Source organism: Mobula hypostoma, chromosome X2 (genome assembly GCF_963921235.1).
Source record: "Mobula hypostoma chromosome X2, sMobHyp1.1, whole genome shotgun sequence".
NCBI classification, from domain to species: Eukaryota; Metazoa; Chordata; class Chondrichthyes; order Myliobatiformes; family Myliobatidae; genus Mobula; species Mobula hypostoma.
Window position 1 is genome coordinate 37,111,941 of NC_086129.1, and position 11,550 is coordinate 37,123,490.

Below are 11,550 nucleotides of genomic sequence, written 5' to 3' on the forward strand. Positions count from 1 at the left end.
GCCCAGATACCAACTGCTGGACTTTTTTCTCAGAAACCTCCCAGAGTCTCTCTCCCTTCTTTTAAGGCACGTGTTTAAAACCAACTTAACCAGAAGCCTTTTCTAATGCCTTTTAGCTAGGCTTAAGATGCAATGAAAGTAATATTTTTTTAAAAAATGCACATCAAAGCTTAGTTATTCTAAATACTTCAATCAAAACATATTCAAAATTTTACGAACCTACATTATTTTGAGGCAAATTTTCTCATTAGCAACTAGCAAACCCCATTTGTTTTCTTGCTCTTCTGCTTCAACAAACTTTCAAATTCTTAATTCTTTATTGACCGTGTAAAACCTACATAAGTATCTGCACTCAATTAACCTGTGCCTAGAAATTGTAAAGTATAAGACAACAGAAAACAATTTCATAATTGACAGGACGTCATGACTATTCAGGACCAAGCAAATTTATTCTTACAGTCGCCCTTGCTCGTAGAGGTACAACACTCCATCTTTGAAATTGTGCATCTGACAGAGTACCAGGGCCTTGTCAAATACAGTTTTAAATAATCCACTCTTCAACAGGCCCATTGCTTCTTCCTGAAGTTGTTTCTTTGCCTGATAGGGAAGTATAATGAAATTACTGAGTTAATACATAGTACTTGATCGTAGTAAGTAGATGCTCAAGCATTAACATTAACGAGTTGTGTGTACATTCATGTCAAGTGTAACCTGTCCTCCTACTGCATCATCCCTATTGATTATTGTAATTATCTAATTTTTTCAGTGGCAGGATTATCTATTAATTTAGCAACACCGTAGGCCCTTCCAGCCTCAGTGCACCAGCAAACCACCTCCCCCCCACCCCCCCACCCAACCCCAATCACAGGGTAATTTACAATGACCAAATAACCAATCCAATTTGCCTTTGGACTGTGGGAGGAAACCCACAGAAGCAGTATTGGTTATGAACTAAGCCAAATTTGCCATCCAGGGTCCCAACCTAGTCTGCAATTATGGGATATAGTCATATACAGCACATGATAAGAGCAAAATAGGTCATGTCCCCAGTAAATTGATAGTTTCTACCTACAGTTGCCTAGACATGCAAATACTAATCTGGAGCATTTTGGGATGTTAGAGATGAAACTGGATACATTGTTACAGGAAACCAAGAACCTTTAATCCTTGGTACAAGTTTGCACTAGAAGAAGAAATACAGCTGGAAATTGAAAAAATATAAATCAGAGTAAAAAGGTAACAGTTCTGACCTTCACGTTCTCCTCATGGGCCCAGTCTTGTAATCTGAGCTCAAGCAATGTGTCATACACACCCTGTGGAGAGCTGGTCTGCACTTGAATCATGTGCTCCAGGAACAACTTCAGTTCACGCGAGTTGTTGGCAAAGATTGGGATAAATTCCTCAGGATTTGCCTAAAATAAGAAAAAGCAAGGGAAAACAGATTGAAAACAATCTTTCCCTCAACGTCAACAAAACAAATGAGCTGATCATTCGCTTCAGGAAGGGAGGAAGTTTACATGCTCCTGTTTGCATCAACGATGTCAAGGTCGAGAAGTGAACATCACCAATAGCCTGTTCTGATCCAATGATGTAGATGTCACGGCCAAGAAAGCAGACCAGTATCACTACTACTTCAGGAGGCCAAATAAATTTGGCATCTTTTGATTTTCACCAATTTTTATAGATGCACCATAGCAAGCTTCCAGTCTGGATGCATCGCAGATTATATGGCAACTGCTCTGCCTGAGATCACAAGAAACTGCATAGTTATGATACAGCTCAGAACATCACAGAAACAAACCTCCCCTCCATGGACTCTGTCTGCACTTTTCACTGCCTCAGCAAAGTAGCCAACATAATAAAAGACCACACCCACCCCAGACATTTTCTCTTCTTCCCCTTCCCACTTGTCAGAATATACAAAAGCCTAAAAGCACGCACACCAGGTTCAAGGACAGCTTCCATCCAACTGTTACAAGACTAATGAATGATCACCTAGTACGATAAAATGGACTCTTTACCTCAATCTGTGCCGTTATGACCATGCACCTTATTGTCTGGCTGCAATTTCTTTGCAACTGTAACACTTTATTCTTTATTACTGTTTTCCCCTTGTACTATCCTCAATGCTCTGTTACAATGAAATATGTATGGATGGCACGCAAAACCAGGTTTTTTGACTGTACACAAGACAAAATTTACCTATTATATAAAAGTTATTAAAAATTAATGTTAGGCCCCAGCTGTATTACAGTGACTACTTTAAGAAAAATATCAAAACCTTGGAAGAAAGTCAACTTACATTTGCCAGGTTTTCAATGCATTGTGGTGTGCAGCAAAAAAGATAATTTTCACAACATTCTTACAATGTGTACATATGTCTATGACAATAAACTAACTTGAGAATATAGTAGCATTGTACAAGATGCAAAGAATTTTCAGTTTTAGAAAGATTGAAAAACAAAACACAACTGGAGCTGTTCTCCTTAAAGCAGGAAAGGTTAGTGGGGAGATTTAATACAGATGCTCTAATTTTGTGATTTTTCATAAGAGTGAATAGGGAGAAATTGTTTCCACTGGCAGAAACCTTGACAAACGGACAACAGTGAAACAACTCGGGAGAGACGAGAAGATGATTTTTTTTCTCTTTACAAAACAACTTGTGAATCAGGATACCTTATTCAAAATAGTGTTTGGGAGTAGATTGAACAGCAGTTTTCAAAGGGAAGTAAATTAATGCATGAAGGGGAAAAAAAGGTAACCAGTAAAGAGTAAGGGATTGAAAAATCACTGGGTGTAATAAACTAGGGACCGAGGCTTGGCTTAGACCTAATCAGTCTGGTTCTGGATACTGTTGGCTTGCTTCTATTGATTGTATGGTGTGTGTTTTTTTTTCTCTTTCTCTGCGCAATGGATTTTGGTCTTCTTGCTTTATGGCTGCCTAAAAGCAAATTTCAAGGTATACAATTTATACATTATTCGATAACAAACCCGCATCGAATCTTTGAGTTGTCTTGGGAATGAAGGGCCAACTGATCTTATGCAGGATGGTAAATAAAAAAGGACGACGTGAGGAGACTGCCAGTGCCTTACTTTATACTCGTATCTGCTGCTGGATTCTCTCTCCGCTGGAGGCTCATTGCTGGGTCGGTAATCCGTACAGAGGATCTTCAACAGCTCAGTGGTCTCATTTGGAACGTGATGCATCAGAGTTTTCCCATATTTCTTCATGTTCCTTTCTGCTTGGTCAAAGGGCAGTTTCCCAATGTAATAGAGGGCTTGTTGGTAGTTCTGTGAATACAGGTTTAGAAATCCAATTAAGGTACAAATCTCCATGGAGGTGGACCTGGAGTATGAGAAAGGTGGAGGAACTCAGGATTTTAGATGTTGAGGGAATTTATCAGAAAAGTGACTGAAAATATGGATCATTGAAACGATAAAGAATCAGATGGTGTTTGTAAAATGGAAATGGAAGAATTAAATAGATGAGTTTTTCAAGGGAACTAAAATTAACATGGGATGGGTGTAAGTCTAGAGGTGGTGTGGGATTGGAGATGTGTGGAGTGTGTCAAGAGTATGAATTGTAAAAGGCCTTGTTTTGCTGTTGTTGTGTTGGCTGTGTTGCTCTGCTGAACATTGTGGCCGTGCTATGTTGGCAAACAACAGGAATTCTGCAGATGCTAGAAATTCAAGCAACACACATCAAAATTGCTGGTAAAACGCCGCAGGCCAGGCAGCATCTCTAGGAGGTACAGTCCGGTCACAATTTTGATGTGTGGTGCTATGTTGGCGCTGGGATGTGCAGAGACACTTGCGAGCTGCTCCCAACATATCCTTAGGATGTGTTGGCTGTTAATGCAAATGACACATATCACTGTATAAATGTACATGTGATAAATAAATGAATCTGAATTTCAAATGCAAGCCACTCATTTCCCAAGTGGGCTTTTATGAAGTTGCTGCTTCTGTTTAGAGCGTGGGTGAAAGAGTGATGAAGTGAAGTAAATAACACGTTCAGCTACAGGAGTATAGTCTAACCTAAAATAAGTTCGGAGAAAGAGCAAATTAATACAGTAAACAGCCAAAAGCTCAGCCCTCAACTTGCAGCAGCTCTGTCCTCAGTACAATATTTTCAGAATTCAATTTTAAATAAAGGGGTAGGTGATAGGATAGTAACTTGACAGACTGAAGGCTCAAACTTGCCAATTTTTTCCGGGCAGGGGAAAATAAAACTTAAAAAGCCAACTAAGATTCACTTCTGATTCCAGCCTGTGACCCCTGTACAAAAGCAGAGCGGCCCTCCACAGTCAACGTACTGCCCTGCCTCTCAGAGTTGAGTGACTATAGAGGGCACAAACCATTCCAGAAATACAGCCCAGAAAAACTAAGGATTTTCAAGATAGTGACATTACAATGTTGGGGAAAATCTCACAGATTTTGTGGGCACAGCAGAAAAAGTACTGAAACATTTGGAAGAACTAAACAAAGAATACATTAATTCCCCTGAGCATAAATTGCCGCGATGCCCAGTGACCCACTGATTTAACCCTAGCCTAATCACAGAACAATTTACAATGACCAGTTAATCTACTAACTAGTATGTCTTTGGGCTGTGGGGGTAAACTGGAGCACCCGGAGGAAACCAACACACACACATGGTAGGAAAGTACAGTTTGTTACAGTAGACATCAGATATGAACTTCAACTCTTATGCCCTGAGCTTTAATAGCGTCATGCTAACCATAACACTACTGTTGATCTGAACCTCCACTTCATTTACCCACTTTCCACAATTCTCCAAGAAAAATACATATTCCAATTTAGTCTTTAAAACTCCAACTAACCACAGCCATCAAAAGCAATGACTTCTGGTGCAGATATTCACTACAGTTCCTGCTTATACTACTGAACAATCTGACAAAAAAATTTTAAGACCACATCCCCTTGCCTAAATGACCACCCCTTCCCCCCTCCACCCCCAATAGTTTATCTGTATCTACTTTATAAAACAATGGCAAAACAGAGAATACTATATTTTATCTGATTGACATTTTAAGCACTTCAATAAGTAATCAAGGCAAGGTCCATCTTCTATTTCACTTTCTAAAATCTAATATAATTCTGGTGATCCTGCACTGCATATGTATCCTGGCCGACATATCTTTTCTCAGGTACAAGTCCAATGACTTGGGTTGTAACTCCAGACAACCATGGCTCTATACAAATGGAGCAAACTTTTTGTATTTCAGCCTTCTCAAGAAGAACACTGTGGAAAAGCAGCTGAACGTTGACAAAAAGTTACCTTGATATCCTCGAGCTGTATTTTGAGGTACCACTCATGATGACAGTGCTTATCAGCCAGGTAGACAGCATGATTGTAGTAACCAGCCTGACGGAGGACCTTGATGGCAGTTTCAATGTCAAAATGTACCTCGCTCTCACTGGTCTGGCATGAACAAAGATGCAGGAAAATTAACTGTCAGAGGTCAATTCCCCTCAGTCAGTGCTGCCTAAGTTCTTGTTTCACAACTGCTTAAACAACAGCTTCAAAATTCAAATGATCATGCATTCAGGATTGCTCCCAAAATGGATTATGAGCATTCACGCATTGTCAGATCCAAATATTAGGTAACTAAAGTAATTGTTTTTAAGAATGCTTTATGCAGTATATATTTACATATTGAACACAGAATGGCATATAAATTAATTTTTAAAATTATATCAGGTCTATTAAAACATCACTGACAAAGTTCGGGGCCTGTAAGCAAAATGATTCTGTATTTCAAATACTACTTAGTTTCAATGGTGATAAAACAAGTGTAATTTGTCTAAAACAAGATCCCATAAGTAAGTTCAGTAATAACCAGAAAATATGTCCTTTCCTCTAAGCGATGTTGGAACAATATCGACCAGGCCATTTGGGGACAAATCTCTGCCCAATGAAGCAGTGGAGACTACCTCAGTAAATATATTTAAGACGAGGTTGGATAGGTTTTTGCATAGTAGGGGAATTAAGGGTTATGTGGAAAAGGCAGATAGGTGGAGATGAGTCCATTGCCAGATTAGCCATAATCTTATTGAATGGCAGAGCAAGCTCGATGGGCTGAATGGCCTACTCCTGCTCCTATTTCTTAAGCTCTTATGTAAACCCCTTTCTGAAGGAAGAGCTACAATGCACCAAAAACTCCACACTTGTGTACCCATTCTCAAAGCGATTTCCAATGGACTTCATCCACTCTCAGAAATACCACGTTCAGTGCAAATGAGGAAGGAGGAGAAACTGATATTACTGAAAGTACCTGACATTAGTATGCACTGAAGTCGACATGCCTGAAAATTGAGAAAACTCAAGGACTCTTCTATCTACAACACGAGTTCTGAGCGCAATGATTCTGGAGGTAGTGAACGTTCTAGTCCGATCTTTCAAAATTCAGCAGAATCTGGAATAGCTCCTACAGACATAGGAGCAGAATCTGGCCATTCAGCCCATCGAGTCTGCTCTGCAGCAAATGTGATTCCACCATTTAATAAAGGAGCAAGAGAGAAAACACAGAATTAGCTGACATTGCTAGATAGAAAAATGCTGGAATCTATACCAAGGAATATGAAATCAGTACATTTAAATCATACTGGCATGATTCAGAAGAGTTAACAAATTTAGAAAAAGAAACTGAGGTTTGACAAATCTACTGGACTTCTTGTGTATATATCCAGTGCAGTAAATGGGGGAGGTGTGGGGGTGTGGTTCATTTGGATTTACAGAAGGTTATCAATGTCAAAGAATTTGTTGAGCAAGGTTAGAATATATGGAAGTGAGGGTAATATACAATTGTAGATTGATGGTTGGCTAACAGATAGAAAACAATGCATGGGAATTAATGTACCTTTCTTGGGTTGGCTGTTGTGATTAATGGAGTAGCACAGTGATTAGTATTTGGACTCCCAACTATTCACAATCTACATCAATTAAGTGGATGAATGATCAAAAGAAACATTTCTAACGTTGCTGATAGCACAAAGCTAAGAGGAACCTGACCTGTGGTGAGGATCATGAAGATTTAGACAAGCTGGCTGAGTGGACAACAGGACAGGTGGGGCAGTATAATGAAATAAAATGAGATGTTATCTACATTGGTACAAAAAAAGATATAATGTGTACTTTTCCCATGGTGAGACTCCAGGAAGTTGATCTTCAGGTGGTGATTGGTGTCCTTGTACACACAAGCCACTGAAAATTAAGCACTCAGCTTTAAATGGCTGTTAAGGAAAATGGTATACAAGCCCTAATTATAAAACAAGATTAAGGATGTTGCTCTATTATTATATTGGGCCTTGGTGAAACCACATCTGGAGTACTGTATTCAGTTGGGTCTCCCAACCCAGAGGTCCCCAACCTTTTTTGCACTGCAGACCGGTTTATTATTGACAATATTCTTGCGAACCGGCTGACCGGGAGTGGGTAGGGTAATGGTAATGGACAAGAATAGCCGTCAAATACGTTGTGTTTACCCTGAGAAGACTACTATTACCATGAAGCCTTGAAGTCTTGCGCGGGCACCTGCGTGCGCATGCGTGTACATGCTGATTTTTTTCCTACAACTCATTTTTGGTGATTCTGTTCGGGGCGGGGGGGGTGTTAATCACGACCGGAATATAGAAGATCAGTCAACTATGAGCCACTTTTTAGTGGCTAATACACTCAATTTCGTTTCTAAAAGGGTTTATCTAACGAATTTAATATTAAACACACAGCGCATATTTTCCTCGCATGAATATAGTGATAAGTCAATTACTGTACAAGTCACTTATAAGCCAATAGCATAACATTTTAAGTAACATTTGGATATTAAACACACAGCACATATTTTCCCCGTATGAATATATAAAATCATCGCAACACACCAATATCGCTGAATCAGTGGGAGCCCTGGGCTTGTTTCCCTGCAACAAGATGGTCCTATCGAGGGGTGATGGGAGACAGCGATACTCGAAGGGGGTTCCTGATGTCCAGTCTATTCCGCAATTTAGTTTTCGTTGCATTAATTGCAGAGATATGTTGGAAATGGAAGCAACGTTTTCAGTGCTTTCATGGCTATCTCTGGATGTTTAGCCTCAACTTTGACCCAGAATGCCGGCAGAGATGTTATGTCAAACATACTTTTCAGCCTGAGGAGTTGATCCCCTTCCCGCGCTGACATGGATGACGCATGCGTGATGACCCCACGTGCGTTCAAGCTCAACAGTGGGCATGACAGGGAATGAGGAAAGGTGCAGCTGACTCCTGTCGCCAAATCATATCGTTTCCTCACGGCCCGGTGTCACATGCTTTGCGGCCCGGCACTGGTCTGCGGTCCGGTGGTTGGAGACCGCTGTCCTAACCTGATACTCGATATATTTGTTATAGCTGATGACAGTAAAGTTTTGCTCAACTGATTAGGCTCTGACATGTCTGTTGTAAGAAGAGATTGAATAGGTCAGGCCTCTATTCTTTAGAGCAGGGGTAGGCAACCTTAAGCACATGTGTTATTCATTAATTTGAGGCAAAACATAACTAGATGTATTTAAATGGATAATTCCCATATTTCAAGTTTTTTATGGCATTTATCTGGCCCACCGTCCGCTCATTAATACACGATGCGGCCCACAGAGGCAAAAAAGTTGCCGACCCCTGCTTTAGAGTTTGTGACAATAAGAGATGGTTTCATTGAAGGTTAGAAAATCTTACTGACTTTTACAGCAAAGATACAGACATTTCCCTTAACTAGGCAGTCTGGAATTGTGTGTTGCAATTTCAAAAGAAGGGGGAAGCCATTTTGGACTGAAGGAAGAAGAAATTACTTCATTCCAAGGGTGCTGAATTCTGTATGGCAGAGAATGTAAAGTATGTGCCGTTGATTTTTATTTGAAACTGAGGATAACAGAATTGTATATGTGAGGAATCAGGGGACTTATAGGGATAGGGCAATAAATCATTGTAGTAGAAAATCAGCCATGATTGTGTTGTATGCTAGGCCAGGGTCAAGGGATAAATGGTCAATTCTTAATGTCATTTCTTACTTTTTATTGTTCTCACTCAGCACTAAACTTTCAAACCCAGACCGCTCATCTCAAGCTGCCTTAATATACCAAAAATACTTTATTTTTAAATTTTTTTTAAAGTTTTTTTTTAAAAAATCAGTTGGTAGCTTGTGTTTTATTTTCAGGTGGATGATAGTGAAAGCAAAAGTGAGACCAATAAGTAGTCAGTGGAATCTGATAATTGCAATACCTTCAATGATAAGATTATAAAAAATCTTTTAAAAAGGTTCGTTTTATTTGTCTCATATACAGAATATTGAAACACCGAAACAATGAGTTGCATCGTTTGCGTCAAGGATGCACTTGGAGCAGCCTACAAGCCTCATCATGCTTCCGACGCCAGCATAGCATGCCCAGAAATTACTAACCCTAACTCGTGTCTTTGGAACGTGGGAGGAAATCTGAGCACCTGGAGGAAATGCATGCGGTCACGGGGAGAAAACAGAAACTCCTTACAGACACAGTGGAAATTAACCCTGATCTTACAGCCGGTACTATAAAGCATTGTCCTAACTGCAACACTACTGTATTGATAAGCAGTCTTTTGTACTAATCCCCAGACAACTCTTCCCAACTCTATCTCATGAAATTCTGACTGCTGATATGACACCATCGAGAGGAAATGGGTTGAGCTTCTGGCACGGGACTGACAGGAGCTGGCACGGAGAGAGAGAGGAAGGGGTGATAGTTACCTTAATGAACTCCTCAAGTTTGGAGCTATCCTTCAGTTTCGTGTAACAGTTGAGGAGAAGAGTTGTATGGTCCTCATTGGCCAGTGACTGCCGGTGCAAGGCCTGCAGATACGCTGTTAAGTTGTGGATTCGCTGTGCATCCAGAAACTTTCGTATCACATAGGACGGCTCCAACTTCCCGATTGTCCTGCGGACAGTGGGAAAAGGTTCACTGCTATAGCAGAACAGTCAGTCTAAAACAATTAGGTTGTCTATAACATTGTGACTATGTGATTAGTTCCTCCCCTCGATGTCAAGGGCACGGTTGCATTTGGCTGAATGGGTAGGGACAAGGTTGTGGCAGGGAGGAAAGGGCAGGTAGCAAAGTCAATTTCAGCAGGAAGGAACAGCTCAGAACCTAGAAGCATTAACTCACTTGGGATTCTTGGCTCAGCCTTTAGACCAATGATCTAAAATGTGCAGGCAGATTCCAACCAGCACACTGGTGTGCGAGTCACCAGCCCAGTTATCCCTGTGGTGTAGCAATTAAATGCAGCTTGATTACTTCTTCACACGCACCATCAGCCCTGCAGTAACTTACACAAGGGATGACCTCCACCTCTATTTATCATAAATTACTTTCGAAAGATAGCTTGCATCTACAGCCTACTCATGTTTCAAAGACATCAAAATCAGGTTTGATCTTGCCTGTTTTGTTTAGGAAGAATCACATGATAGTATTCAAGATGTTTCCTGTCTCGCCCAGAGAGCTCTTACTCAGTAAGATACCAAAAGTGGTTCTAAAATCCTGTACTGATAATGGATGATGTTTAAAGACTGTGACAAGGTCTGCATATTTATATCATATTTATGGATCACTAAGTAACTCCCAATCTCCAAGGATCTGAAGAGTGCCAGGAAGCCTAGATAAGTAAATCTAATCACACATACCGGATGTACTGCTGTATGGCGCCATCATGATCTCCTTTCACATACAGGTGATCACCATACTGTCGAAAGATTTCTGCTAACCCATCATTATCCAAATGTTGGCTTTTTGCCAGATTGATTGCCATTACAAACAGATTCTTCTTAAACAACATCTGTCAAACAGAAAAGATTATCAATTTGTGTAATGTAAACATTAATGAGAAAAGAGCAAGGTAGTCTGCAAGTGTAATTAAAAAGCTTCCCTTTATAAATGAGCTTTAACATAAAACATCCTGTGATACTTTAGAAGTGTGCTATTGAACAAAAAAATGACATTAAGACATGTAGGGAAGGTAACAGAAGCTTAGACAAACAGGTAAGGGTGAAGGAGTGCCTTAGGGGAAAGAGGTAGAGATGTTTAAGGAAGAAATTCGTCAGCTGAAGGTACAGCTACCAAATAGGGGAGTGGTGAAAATAAATAAATATCAAAGACCAGAACAGGAAAGCACAGAGATCTGAGGACTGCAGACACCTCAAACGCAAGGAAGCAATCTCCATGGGAATGAAGATATCTTTCTCGGCTATTACAGCCAAATCATTACTATTAGCTGCCAATTTAAACATTTCCATTCCTAAAGCCCAAACAATCAACCAGACAATTTTAATAGAAAATTTGCAGATCAATGCCCAGCTGAATTACATCACACTGAAAATTGTTGGAGGCATCCCTTGTCACAGTATCTGAGCAGCACCTGAAGCCCACCACTGTCTAGTTATCCTTCATATATAGAACAGAAACTGCATCATTTCAGATTACCACAGAAATCTCAGAAGATTTACACAAATGAATAAGCCAATCACACAACTTCAA

At 40.1% G+C, this 11,550-nt stretch overlaps 1 protein-coding gene across 1 annotated transcript in view; it reads right to left on the reverse strand.

Moving 5' to 3' along the window:
- vps11 (VPS11 core subunit of CORVET and HOPS complexes) overlaps positions 1–11,550 on the reverse strand; it is a 39,281-nt gene that overhangs the window by 12,863 nt on the left and 14,868 nt on the right. Inside the window, exons 8-13 of the mRNA XM_063038743.1 lie at positions 10,701–10,852; positions 9,771–9,957; positions 5,303–5,446; positions 3,094–3,291; positions 1,251–1,412; positions 458–597 (exon numbers count right to left, since the gene is read on the reverse strand). Coding sequence (XP_062894813.1) covers positions 458–597; positions 1,251–1,412; positions 3,094–3,291; positions 5,303–5,446; positions 9,771–9,957; positions 10,701–10,852 — 983 coding nt within the window. The remainder of the gene's footprint in view (positions 1–457; positions 598–1,250; positions 1,413–3,093; positions 3,292–5,302; positions 5,447–9,770; positions 9,958–10,700; positions 10,853–11,550) is intronic.